Source organism: Sturnus vulgaris, chromosome 1, assembly GCF_052056855.1.
Source record: "Sturnus vulgaris isolate bStuVul1 chromosome 1, bStuVul1.hap1, whole genome shotgun sequence".
Classification (NCBI taxonomy): Eukaryota; Metazoa; Chordata; class Aves; order Passeriformes; family Sturnidae; genus Sturnus; species Sturnus vulgaris.
This window is the reverse complement of record NC_142243.1, coordinates 75,302,904-75,317,031: the sequence shown is the minus strand read 5'-3', so window position 1 is coordinate 75,317,031 and position 14,128 is coordinate 75,302,904. Positions and strand designations below refer to the sequence as shown.

The 14,128-nt window shown below is 39.3% G+C and overlaps 1 protein-coding gene across 1 annotated transcript in view; it reads left to right on the top strand.

The window, feature by feature from the left end:
• PHLPP1 (PH domain and leucine rich repeat protein phosphatase 1) overlaps window positions 1–14,128 on the top strand; it is a 134,657-nt gene that overhangs the window by 63,988 nt on the left and 56,541 nt on the right. Inside the window, exons 2-3 of the mRNA XM_014872427.2 lie at window positions 7,417–7,613; window positions 9,626–9,751. Coding sequence (XP_014727913.2) covers window positions 7,417–7,613; window positions 9,626–9,751 — 323 coding nt within the window. The remainder of the gene's footprint in view (window positions 1–7,416; window positions 7,614–9,625; window positions 9,752–14,128) is intronic.

Sequence of the window (14,128 nt, the reverse complement as noted above, 5' to 3'; positions counted from 1 at the left end):
CTTGCTTTTAATTGCAAATAGCGTCCTGTCCACTGCTACATATCCTGCTTTAGCCTGCTACCTTTATTAGGTCACCCTAGTGTAGGAGTTGTGCTGGTTAACAATGACTCTTCCACGAATTCTGCTGAATCACTGTTCGATTTTTCTTCAGAAGCTTTTGCTTATATATGCTTATATACTTTGATACTTAGTTTTTGACATTAGAGGTATTACAGCCATCTTCCGTGGATATACATGACACTTGATAGAAGGGCTTTTCAGAGAAGTAATTTTTGTTACATTTTTCCTGTGATATCTTTACAAGTGTTGATACCATGGTTTTAGAGCTCCTGTTTCAAGATGGTGAACCTTGTTGAGACCAAGATAAAGAGAATGATCAAGTGAACAGACTGAACTCTGTCTCAGTGGGGAAAGAGAGATATTTTCTGAATTATGAAATATATACAAACCTTTCCTCCAGTGAGGATTTACTCTGAAATGGAAGGCAGGATTATGGCTATAAAACTATTAACTATGTTTTATTGTATCATATCATGTAGTGGTAATGCTTGCTTTTAAGGGTGATCTTTCTATAAAGTAGACGGAACATGTTTCACAAAGACCAAAGGCTTGTCTGTGTTCTCCTTTGCCAGTTTTGTCTCATAGTGAATGTTTCCTTGAAGAAAACGATGAGTTTAACACAATTCAGTAAAATCCATCATTTGGAGTCTGCTTTTCTTTTTCGGGTGAAAAGGTAACAGTAGTAGAGCTTGAACTGCAAATTCCTAAAGGAAACTTAACTACTTCAGAGCTTCGACCAGCACCCATACAATAGAGTGCAGCAAAATGAGGAGTATGATGAGTAAACTATGGAACTATGCTGATAGTTACATGCCCTTAAGGACAGTGTAATGGTGACCAAGTCCTTCCTTGACAAAGCAGTACAGAATCAATCTGCATACTTGTGTTAAATCTTGTAGGAACCTCTAAGAGTGTAAGTAGATCTGAGTGCAAAAATTCAATTGCTGCTTTTAGAATGACTTTCCAGGTGAAACTTTGATACATATTCTTGGTCTGAGAATAAAAAGCAGCTGGTAGAGACTGTGAGGTTAATCCTTGGTCTTAATTAAATATAAAACCTACTAATTCTGTGCCTTTGTTCCTAAATTATGACAGTATGGACAAGAAAAAAATACTTCTAATAAGCATGTATCTGTAGATTTTCTTTGTAAGTTTCAAAGGAGAAAGAAGAGAGCAGTACAATAGTTTGAGGTTTTTACTTGTATTTTTTTTTTGCTTCCCTTGCCATGCGCTTTTTTTTTTTTTTTGATCCAACTTGCTGCTTTATTTTTATTCATCTCCATTGCACTGGGGCTTGCCTGAAGTCATCATTGCTGTCCTTAGTTTGATGAGAATGAAAGGGGAAGCAGCCTTACATGACTGAAAAGCTTCAAATACATTGCAAGCAGTAGCTTCATCTGTATTTAATGAAAGGGCTTGAGCAAAAGTAGAAATCTGCAGAAAGATCTGGCAGTAAGGTTTTAGCAACAGCAATTGTGGCATAGTTTCCCAAAAGGTGGGCAAAGACACTCAGTGTTTTGAGCTAATTGAGGCCTCTTTGCACTTATATTTAGGCAGGGCCAGTGCTGAGCTTCGATTTGCAGGTTCTCAGGCAAGGTGGGATGAGGTGTTCTGGTTTTGGTTCAGTGGGGTGCTGGGGATGGTGCTCCAGGTGTGAACTCGGGGGCTGCCACCCACCCTGCTGGCTCCCCCTGACCAGCTAGGTAATAGCCCAGCTTTCCCAAGTGGATTCAGATCAAAATCTTCAGAACTGAATGATAGGTTTCGGGTGTTCTTTTTCTCCAATGTGCTCAAGAATTGATATTCACAGAATATTAGTGTTTCTGAAATATCTTGTTTCTGAATATCTTGTTTCTGAAATGACTTGCTGAAAGCCGTGGGTGGGTTTGATTACATATCCTCTCCAGCAGCAGCCACTGTGTCACAGCTCTGGCCCCTACGTGCCATTCCTCTGCTCTCTGTGCTGAACTACTCACCATGAGCTGTCCCTAAGGCCTCTCGGTCAAAAGGAGAAGCAAGAAATGGAAGCAGCCTGTTTTGTCTGCAAGGGCTCGGGGACAGCTTGAGAGGAGCAGCTGATGTGGTAGGGCTGATGCAATGCTGCCCTTGGGGCCAGGGGCCCAACAGTGCAGAGGAGGATGATGACCTCTGTAGCTGCCCAGCTGTAGCAGGAAAAGTGCATCCCTAAATTAGGCACTCATGTCTGAAAAGTGTCAAACTTCGACACTATTCCTGCTGAATAATAACTTAAGCCTCTCTTACCACTGGCAAATACTCGAGACAGCTCAGGGCAGGCAGTCTCTCCAGCTGGCCGGGCTGCCTACACCATGCAGGTCACGAGGAATTTTTAGTTTTCATTCCATCAAACCAATATTAGTAATAAAAATAAGACCTGCTGCACAGAAGTGAACGTGTTTCTTATGTCAACACTTTTCCTTGCTCTTATGTTGGTAATGTCTTAAGTTGCTCTTTAGAGGCAGACTTTATTGGCTGTACTTTTCAAACGGGGGGAATACTAAGTACTTGCAACTTAATCAGCCGTGTAGCTGAGGAGAGGGTTTTTTTCTTCTCCCCAAGTACTTTTATGTCCCATAATGAGCTGGTATTTTATAACTTCTGATGGTAATGTATTCTATATGCCTTCCATCGCTAGGATAAAGAGCTTTACTGCAGAATCTAAAGCTAGTGGCTGTGGGTATTTATTTAATAAGGTTTGAAGTCTCAGCACCAGGCAGGATGTCAGTGTGTTCTGTACCCGGAGCTTCCTCAGGCTGCTTGTGGTGGGATCTTAGTTCTTTAACATGGTGGAAAGATCACTCCTGTCCCATCCTGTTTCCAATGAAGCAGGGTAGGTTCTGTGGTTCCAATGGCAGTCCTGCTGTTTCAATCAAATTCCTTGCTTTTCTTTATCCTTGTTGTGAATACCACTAGTTTCTCTCCAGGACTCGGGAGGAGTTAAAACTGAGAGGAATTCAGCCATGAATACTCAGATAGCCAAATGAGTGGTCTGCTCATAATTCTTTGAGGCATCTCTTCTAATGCCTTGCACAGAACAAAAGTCCTGTTGTGGGGGTGCTTAGGAGTTGCTGTAGTCTTGGAGACCTGACAGGAATGAAAAATAATCTTTTTATGCTTTCATGCTAAAATACTCAAACTGCTTTGGTTGGTTGGGCTTAGTGTTTGAAAAACATTTTCTAGTATGTTACTCTTCTGGATGTTCTGGCTTATTTGCCTTCACTCTGATCAGTGCAACAAAAATTACATTTAAAGTTTTTGGCAGGATTCAAATTTATGTTTCAAGTCATAGAGGATCATCATTACCATTTTATCTGCACAACTGTTGGCTTTGGTATATTATCACCCCTGTGAAAACTCATTTACTTCCTTCAGGGTTAGTTAAAACTGAAGAATAATCTGTATGTGAATCTCATTAAACCTTCTAAATCTTGAATGGGTGGTCTGTGAGGCAGATTAAGGAAAATAATTTCAGAACCTGCTGATGCTATTACTGAAAACAGTCCTTCCTCTGGTGCTGTTTGAGGCAGGGTACCTCAAAACCAAGAGATTTTTGGTGGTGATGCTGTAGTTATGCCATCATTTGTGGTGTTTGATTCATAGCCTAAAGGCATTTTGGTGTAGTCCAAATTGCTCCCCATCGTTCTGTACACTTGGAAGAAAAAAGGTCTTTTGCCTCCTGATTTGATTATTTTCCAGGTCATAGAAAAGGCAGGTACAGTTCTGAGCCTTTCCCGTATTCCCCACTCCCCAGCCTGTCAGGGATGAGCCCTCTTGCAGGAGACTCTGCCACCTGCTGCTTTCCTCCCTGAAGTGAGGAACAGCCAGCCTTAGATCGCTTCACACTCTTTCCAAACCCCATCCCACTTCTGCTGTGGCAGAGCTTACTGTCATTTAAACTTTTCCTGCTTTTGTGCTCTCTTGGCAGCTAATACCTGAGCTCTTTAAAGCTCAGTCTGTCCAGGCTTATTTTTTAGTAGGCAAGTCTGCTACTTTTCAAACAGCTTTTGCTCAAAGTTACCTGCAAAAAATACTTGGATAGATTTAGGAATCTAGGAATTTAGTTCTACAACTACTTGGTATGTCCTTGATTAACCTCCACTTAAAATCAAAATAAGCCAGTGGCTTTTGACTAATTTTTTTCTCCCACTTTCATGATAATAGTATCACAGTGTTTTATCAAATATCAATGATTACAGTCCTTAAGCAGGAAGAAAACTGAATATGTGAGCAGATTGCGTCTCAGGCAACAACATGTGATCCAATATTAAACATGAGCTTTTCAAGTTACAGAATCATGGAAGAGCCCAGGTTGGAAGGAGCCTTGAAAGATCATCTGGTCCAACCAGATGGTTGGTTATATAGTGAAGTAGACAAGAATAGGAAGAGAGAAACCATTTGATTTAATGAAATAGGTCCAGTGTTTATTTCTGTATGTTCTCATCAAGAACCTTCTGGCTTTCACTTAGCAAAGGATAGTACTTGCTGGGTAAAAGCACCTTAAATTCTTTGAAAGGTTCTTTTGTGTTGAAAGGGGTTATTTAATTTTTTTTGTAATTGTAGGAGTAACTGAAGGTTCTTATTCCAGTAATTTTCCAGTAAAAAATGAAGTCTGAGAGAAAATACAGTTAATATCTAGCAGAAGTACTTCTAGTGATAGCGCTCTTCCAGTTTTTCTAGTGAACCTTTATTAGTGATACTAATTGTTACTGTATCTTGTGACTTAGAAACTGTGAATTTACATGAAATTTTAAGAACTATTTTTTAGAGAGTAGTTAGAACTACTTTTTTTTCTGAGTAGTTTTACAGTTCCAGCTCTGCCTAACATAATGTACTTAGTCCAAGAGAGAGTCTGGTCCTAGAAAGCAGATTCCTCAGACACTTGAATTTATTTTCCCCTGTAACTTTTTCCAGGAGTAACTTTTCAGTACCCTTTGTGATGTGTGAGTACCTAGTGTGGTAGTCTTTTTTACCCACTGGACTAAGCAGGATAATGTTGATTGTTCCAGAATGTTGTTGTGTTTCCTACCAGGCCTCTTGGCTGCAGCACTGTAGCCAGAGCTTGTACTCTTTGCTATCCATGGTAGTCCTGAAAAATGTCTGAGGTTTGGTGTTTTCCAGGACACGGGTCTGCCCTTTGTTCCTGAATGTTCGTGAAACTTGCATTTGGTTATGTTGAAATGCTAAATGAACTTGTCTTCCCAAGAGATTGAGGTTATGCCTTGCACTCTTAAGGGGTTTCTATCAGCAGTGTGTTTGCTTTTCCTGGGAAGTTAGAGAGCACAGTCAGAAAACAGACCTGGGAAGATGATCATAAAACATAGTTTTAGAGGTGAAACTGCACACATCCCTAACAGATATTCATTATGGAGCTGTGCTCTTAGTATTTACCAGGCACTTTCTACTGTATTACAGAGATGTAGTTGTTTGTGTATCTTAATTCTTTAATCAATGCTCTGTGGCATGAAGCCCATCATTCTGCACAAGCCAGGTAAATTCTTGATTACTTTAAGAGCTAAATGTTTCATTTTCCAAATATAACGTTCGATTCAGCTTTTGTGTTTGTTAAGGCTGAGTTGCTCTAATTTACTCACTTGTATTCTCCATCAATTGGCTTGTGGCTTTGCATGGAGGGTGTCCCATTTCCCTCTGTTAGGCAAAGAGTTAATCCACAGCTTCTGTGGTTGGGTCTGAATTTGCTTGGCAGTGTAACTACTGCTTTCTTGAAGCACCTATTTTTGATTTTGATGCTGATACCTTGTGGGCATTGAAGTTTCAGTGTTTCAGCTTCAAGCAACAGTGATGTTTCTGCAGATCCAAACTGGCAGACATCAGTAGCCTAAATGCTAATGTTTATTAGAGCAGAGCAAGGCTTGAGGGTAACTATGCCAAGTGTTGGCTCATTAAATTGGCAGGAAGAGTCAAAAAGGCTGTTTTTAAAGATAAGAACAAGAACTGGTGCAGACTAGGCAGGGGTGAGAGAATGGCAGTGGATAGGGCATGTGGTAGGTGTCTTCTATCTTTCTGTAGATAATTTGAAGGCAAGAGCAGGCTCATTGAGACAAATGAGCTGTCATGCAAGCAGGAATAATAGCAAGTGTAGGTAATAGTGTGCAGCACTTGTCACTGCTAGAGATCAGTAGACACAGCTCTGAAATATTGGTGCTAGAATCAACTCTTCCCTTTCCTGGAGTCCTAATAAGTTATTAATTCCTTGTATTTAAGAATTTTGGTAAACATTAGTGCAGGAAAATTAGTGATTTATCATGATGGGGAAGCTACTTGGAATTAACATACCTTTGGTTTGTTTATCCAGGGGAGCTCCCTCCCAAAGTTCACCAGCACTGGTGTTCTTACATAAATTTGAACTAGTTTAAGGTGAGCATGATTAGCTCTTGTCTCTGTTTGCAAACTACTTATATATTTGGATATATATTTGGATGACTCAGATCTGGGCTGGACTGTTTAGTGTTCGATAGGATAACTTGGTGTAGATAAATTAGATTAGAATAAGTAAATTGTACCTCCCATTTACATCCTGAAAGAGCAGAGATGAGAGATGTGTGTCTTTGTGTTGCCATCACTCATGATGTTTTCTGTAGAAAATAATAGATTAGATTAGTAGAATCTGAGACAATTAAAGTAATTTGACAGATTTGGTCTAATTGGCAGTTACCCTAATAATCTGAATTACTAAAAATAGTAAATTCATTGTAATGCAGACAAAAGAACTTCATCCTTTCCAAATATCTGCTCAGACTAAAACAGGGTCTTTGAGGGGTTTCATCTAGGTTGCACCTGCTAATGTAATGGCTGAGTGTGCTGCCTTTGCAGTGGAGTTTGGACTGAGCATTGTGGGCTGGGGAAGCTAGGACCTGTGTTCTTTGGGAGACCTTTGAAGCTATTTGAATCATGACCTGAAGGATAGCCACAAGAGACATGGAAATGCAAAGAGGCAGGTCAGCATGCACTACATCACCCCCTTCTGCAGTTACCACATGCCATGTGAGCTCAACAGGAGCCAATTACTTATTGTTGCGGATGAACATTTGATTTCCAGGTTCCATAGAGAAGGCCGTTAATTGGTGCTTCTATGATGATTGCAGATTATTTAATGTGACCTGCTCCTCAGGATACCAGCCTGTCATATCCTTCTACCTATTGAAGAAGACTGTACTGAAGCTTATAGTAAATTACCTGCCTGCATGGTTTTGAAGCTGTATTGCATTTGTCATGCTGCAGTTTGTAGCTTGAAAATTTGCTGATCAAGTCTCAGGATGACTTGAGTGAAAGAGGGAAAGATTTTCTGTGATTAAGTGGATGCTTTTGTTTCTATTTCAGGCAAGCCCCACAGCACTGGCAGCTCCGAACGGATTCAGCTCTCAGGAATGTACAATGTTCGAAAAGGGAAAATACATTTGCCAGTCAACAGATGGACAAGACGCCAAGCTATCCTTTGTGGAACATGCCTAATTGTCTCATCAGTAAAAGAAAGCCAGACTGGAAAGATGCATGTCCTCCCTTTAATTGGTGGAAAAGTAAGATATTTTATCTATTTGCTTCATTAACCCGTGTCTCTTTATGAAGAGAAGATTGCATTCAATTAGGATGATTCTGACCCTCCAAAAGCTTGTTTCTTGTAATGGGATTTTCAAAGTGTATAAATGGCTTTTGGTTATGGTCAGTCATATTGAACAATTTAGAATATTTGAATTAAAAGTACAAAGAAAAGCAAAGGATGCATAATCAATGCCTTTTTCTTGTGTGCAGTGTTAAGTGGTTTATATATGCAATAGCTTACAGCCAAAGGATCCATGCAGGTCTGTTGTGTATGATCTCTGCTGTTCCTTCTCATCCAGGTTTTAGCCATGCTGGGTTACTCTTAAATTCTGAAAATTAAGAAATGAGGGCATGGGCTTTTCCTGAACATTGGGGGAGTTTTGAATATTCAGCATTGTATAAGTAGTGGTCTGTTGTAATCTAAGAGCAGCAAACATTTTTTCCTTGTGAGAAGCTGAAACTGAACTATTGTCTGATAGATTACATCTAAAACCCAAGAGTTCCAGACTGAACACAAGGAAATTTTTTTTTTTTCTGCTGTGATGGTGACTGAGTACTGGCACAGGTTACCCACATGTGTGATGGCATATCCATCACCCCTGCTGATACTTAAAAACCATCTGGACATGGTCCTGGGCAACTGGCTTTAAGTGGACCTGCTTGAGCAGGGGGTTAAACCAGATGACCCCTAGAGGTCCCTTCCCACCTTAACTCTTCTGTGAAACTGTAGTGAAGACAGTAAGATTACCACATCAATGTTTTAACCTAAGTAGTGTTTCAGAAAACTATTATTGGCTTGTTTCACTGAGGTAATGGGAAGAGAATCATCATCTTGAGGGTGAATTTAAACCTTAAGTAATCCTCCTTTACCTTACGTACTGGTAAGTTGAATTCTAAACAGTTATTTGGAGAGAAACAAGCTTCACAATATTATATATGCAGACTAGAGTTGCTTCATTAATATTCTGTACTAGCAGTATGAAAAGAAGTGCTACCTTCTAGGAGCTGTTTTTCCTTCCTCTTTTCTGATTTTTCACATGATTCTCCAGCTCTTCCCGGGAGATATTGAAGTAGAAACACTGTCCTCTTTTGGCAACAGTGTGTGAACTCTTGAGAGCGAATTGTGTTCCTGGCTGTAGGTTGCTGGAAAGGACAGGATTAAGGTTCACATCAACCTTCTCTTTGACATGAGTATTCTTTTCATCTCAATATATTTCTTTTAATTTAAAAAGGGAATAGATTATGTACCATTTTAATTGCTTAACGTGGAATTTCTAAGTAGCTTTTGCACAGAAATGCCTTATGTGATGTAAAATATGCAGACTGTGTTAAGCAGAAAGACAACAAATTTTAAAAGAAAAAGATAAGTAAGCTCAGAAAAATGTACTGAGGGCTTATGCTGACAAAGCTTGGGAGGAGGGTGTTTGGCACAGAACTAAGTGTTTTTAAAATTATTGCTTAAAAAATATTCTTCCTCATCCCCATAAATACTCTGCACTTCCTGGTTTGCAAAGGCTTTCCAGAATGCTGTACTGAGACATTGAGACCATAAGTTGTGTGGGACTTCTCGTGCATGGTAGCAGAATGATGTACTCTGGGTGTTTTTTAGCAAGTTGAGAAATGCCAAAGAATTTAATTGGGCTGTAAGAGAAGCATTTTGTTAAGCCTGTTTTTAATAACCAGGGAGTATAAATTGTATTTTTTTAGGTTGCATAAAAACAGCCTTAAATGCGTTTCACTGGCAAACCTTTTATGGTGCTCAGTTTCTATTAAATGTTTATGTTCTTGGTGATTTTCTCTGTTCTCCTCCTGTTCTCATTCCTGCTTGTGTAGATTTCATGAATATTTGACATCCAAGATCCAAGTTTGAGATGGTTAGTCCAGCTCTACTTGATGATCTCTTCTTGGGCACACTTGAACTTTGCCTTGGGGAGTTCTGCAAAGAGAGTTTTGTTTCTTGCTGACTCACAGTTTTGTGTCTCTGCTGTAGGTGGAAGAAGTGAAAAAGCACCAGCACTGTTTAGCATTTAGCTCCTCTGGACCTCAAAGCCAGACCTACTACATTTGTTTCGATAACTTCACTGAATATCTGCGATGGCTGCGACAAGCATCAAAGGTGAGAATGCTGCTGACTGGTGTGAATGGTATGTTTGGAGAGCTTCCCCCAGTTGAGTCTTCTCCATGGAGCAATACTATCCCTCTTCTGGGTTGATTGTCAAGACCTGCTGTTGCTGCTGTTAGTGTTGTGTGGAAATATGCAATTTGGGAGCACTTGGTAACAGGCAATAGGAAGGTGAATTTTTCTGATTTACACCAAGACTTCTTTCTACTGAGTTTGTCTAAGCAAAGTGCTGTACTGAACTTCTTCAATTTTCTGGATGGATGGATCTACTGAGGTCAGTATAACAACAAGGATGACAAATATAGCTGTAAACATTTTAAATAAAAAGCTTTTTTTCAGTGTTGTTAATACCTAAAATAATGTCAGGGCTTTTTTAGTTCATTCCTTACACAGAACCTAAATATTAAATTGCTAGAATAAAGGATTTTTCTTCCTGCTTTGAAGTGTTGCTGAACCTCTCTCTCATTTAATAACTATTTGATTTTTGGGTTATTTGTAATAAGGAAACCATTTTCTGTCAGTGAAAAGGGTTACTAACTAAAACCTATGTAAAGCAAATTTTGTACTGGACTTAGAACACAATTAATTATAGGAATTTAGGGCCTGCATTATTTTGTTTAACTCTTCAGTTCCACTTTGTGCTGTTGAAAGGTGTTTTTGCAGTTGTCTCTTTTATCTCTTAATTCCTGCCACTTTTTTGCTAAATCCTTATATATCTTGAACCATTATGCTTTTCCTACTTTTTACAACGGAGGTCTTTTTGCTGTGCTGTCAGCATGCTCTGTTTGGTTTTGTAGTTGGACCTAAACTTTTCATTAGTTTTGTACTTGATAGGACTCAACATGCTCTTTACTATGTAAAAGCAACTTAGTTTTACGTAGCAGTACTTAGAGACACTCATGTAGCACTAATCTGTTTTGTCTTTAGATTGCAACAGCATATTATCCAGCCCACTGCCAATGATCCAGTCTAAACTGTGGGCTTTTCAAAGAGATTTGATTATGTCAAACTTTCTTCAAACTATAGTAGTAGTAACTAATGCACCTTCTAGCATATGCATAATTTAAAATGTCTTTTAGGGGTTTTTTCCAGTAAGTTTTAAAATTCTTTTTAAAGAAGTTGTTCTGGTATAGCTGCTTAGGTCTGTTAAGCCTCTAGGTAAAAATCCTCAAGGCATGTTTTATGAGATAGTGAGGCACAGTCTGTCAGGTTTTTGAGTTCTTGCCACTTTAGGGCTGTCTCTAGGACAGTAGTGTAGTGTCCTTTCATCTCCAGAGGGTTTGACATCAGATAAATGAAAGGCAAATCTAATGAGTGAGGAACACTGGAAAACAATGAACTTCAGAGCTAGAGATAAATGGCCAGAAAGCTCCTCTGAATTACTGGCAGCATAAGCTTGTTCTGTGCCATGCTGTGCTTCTCTCTTTCTCTCTGGTTCACCCAAATGACTAACAGTGTTGGGAGGATAGCCAGCATGAGAACATATCCTCATGCACTCATAACCTCCCATTTTTATGTAAGTGTAGAAAGAAAATATATAGTTTCAAGTGTCTTTTCAGACTGTCAGAAGTGAAGAAGATCTCTATGTTGTTCTTTTAGTTGGTAAAACGTACTTTGAGGAAAAATAAAGGCGTTTTCTCCAACTCCCCAGCTCCCAAACCTGAAACTTGGCATTCTGCATTCATGGATTTTCAAACAGTATTTTGCCACTTCAAGTTGGTTTTTTTGATGTTTGGGGTTCCTGTCCTGAAACTGAAAAACAGAGACAAGCACGATTGTATGCAAGGCAGTCCTGTGGGAAGGCTGCACAGTAACACTGTTTCTGAAGAACAGAAACACGGAAAATAGTAATGCTGCAAAAGTAACTGAAATTTCCTCCAGCGGGTGCTGTTTGTGTCAGAGTGCTTAATTGTTAGGTGCACCACACCTGATTTATAAATCATGATGTGTAAAGAACTGAGAAAAGTTGAATCTTCAGCTCCGTAGTTCAGGCAAACTAACATTCTTATGCTGAGAAAAACCCCCAACATTCTTATGAGGTATTCTGCCTCAGGTGTTTGGAAACTAATCAAGTTCAAAGCTGCTGAAATATTCGTGCTAACCAAGAAAATACTGTAAAAAGCACTGTGTTTCTAAAAGCAAGAAAATTTAGGAAAGGAGTTATTATGGCTCTGAAACTTAGCTTTTAGTGGCTTACTATGTGCTAGGTCACATGGTGTTTACAGATTCTTCCCTAATACTGGTGTTGTATATAGTATTTGCACTTTTGTGAGTTGTTATGAATAATATTTAAGACTGCATTTTAAATATAGATGCTGTTTAATGGCATTTGTTTTGAAAGTGACATTTGTGTTAACTTATATTCAGTGGTAGCTCTTCATAGTAGTTCTTCTCCTTTGTGCTCCTGATATGTGCTGCTGAGGCTTCTGATTCTTACTTAGTGTAATGAAAGCTTCAATTAAAAATTTTTTATGCAGAAGGAAATCCCTGGTAAAATATTTCATTAAAACTGCTCAATTCAGTTTTTAACTATGAAAAAAAAAGTCATGTCTGTCTTCTGTATCCTTCAGAAGAGCTAGATGATGATGTTATTTTAACTTTTAAATAACAAGCTCAGTCTTGAAAGGAGGCTTGCAAAGAATGCTTGCTCTGCAGTCTCTCCCCACAGAATATTGGCAGTGTTGACTTTTTAGTGGTGTTTCAGAATGAGACAAATCCTAATGCATCACTCCTACAATAAGTATGTGTATGCTAGAAAAGATTTGAATTTATGTTTGCAGAGACTGGGGCTTAATTTAATTAAACATAAGCATCGCTCCTGTATAATCAGATTCATTCTAACAGTGGAATCTATCATAGCCAAGACAGCTCTCATGCTCTGCCTCCATAAACTTTTGGAAGGTGAATAGGTGTTAGGATTGGTTTTCCTAATTGTATGTGTCCTGAGGTGAACAGAACTTCTGTTTTCAGGACAGACTAGAATTACTGCACAAATACTGACCTAAATATCGAACTTGGTGACATACTTATTCCAAACAGGTCACTTTTAGATACGCTGATTTAGCCTCAAACAGAATATTTTTAAAAACTGGAAATGTGTCTTGTTCGTTAATATTGATAATTCTGTACCACAGTGCATTTCTTCCCTTCTACTTTCCAAAAACTGGAGGCCTAATTAAGGAAGCTTAAAAGCAAAACAACAGCAACAGATTTGGTCCTTTGTGATCTAATGCATTCGTTCTCTTGCCAAATGTTGAAAAATAAGCTTATGCAACTGGGAAGGGGGAGCAGAGGGGAAAGAAAAGGAACATCTTCACAGCTTTAAAGAATTTTGTCTGCATAAAGTTGTCATGATGATTCTGGAACTGGCACAATTACTTGCACAGCAAGTCTGCCACTGTTTGCTACTTGAATGTCAAATGCAGAAGGACAGGACAAATAATGTCAGTGAGGAGGACGTGATGAGGGCATTCCTCATTTGCCACCTCCAAAAAAGCAGCTGAAAAGTGTAGCTGAAAAGCTACACCCTTAACGTGGAAGAGAGAGAAATGTTATGCATATGGTGTTAGGGAGTGGTGGGACTTGCTATTTTGAGGCTTTTATTTGGGATGTGGTCTGCTGTTGGATGCTTCTAACAGCTAAACGTAACCATTTTTCAACATGTGAAATTTCTGTTGTGAGCACTGCCTACGACACAATTCATGACATGGATGGTTTGGTTGGAGTATAAAAGGATTAGCAGTCCTCTGTGTTCCAAGGCATGCAGTTAAAATGGGATGTCAAGGTCTGCCTTGGAAATTCAGTGTTGCAGAGTTTATGCCAGGATGCATTATGGAATTTTATCTTCTTGAAAATAGTGTGCCCCATTGGGCATGCTGGGATGAGTTATCTGATCCCACAGAACTTCTCCCCTCCTGACTGCAGGGCAGCAGGAAGTGTGTCAACAGCTTCATGTGACAATAGTTTTCTGCTTTAGTGCTTGGTTCAGGGCAGGTAGAGGAAGAGAGGCGAGGAGGGACAAGGGCTGTAAATAGTGCGTGTCTGCGTAGGTAGGGAGAGGTGTACAGGCACGGAGCCTTGTGTGTCTGCACACCATTGACCAGAGCTGGACAGCTGTGTTGAACACTTGTTATGTGGGGCTTAGGCACCAACACACTCACGAGTCCCACTGTTGAAAATACAAGGAATGTTCAAAAATACAGTTTAAAACCTATGAAATATAAGTTTTCTCTTGTGTGCTTGTATATTTTCCTTTCCCTGTTTCACTCACATCTGTGTTGAAGTCTGTAGTGGAAGTGTGTGATGTTCCAAATAACTAGCCTGTGAAAAAGGAGAGACTAAATGATGATGTCAGTGTACATTATGTTTAAA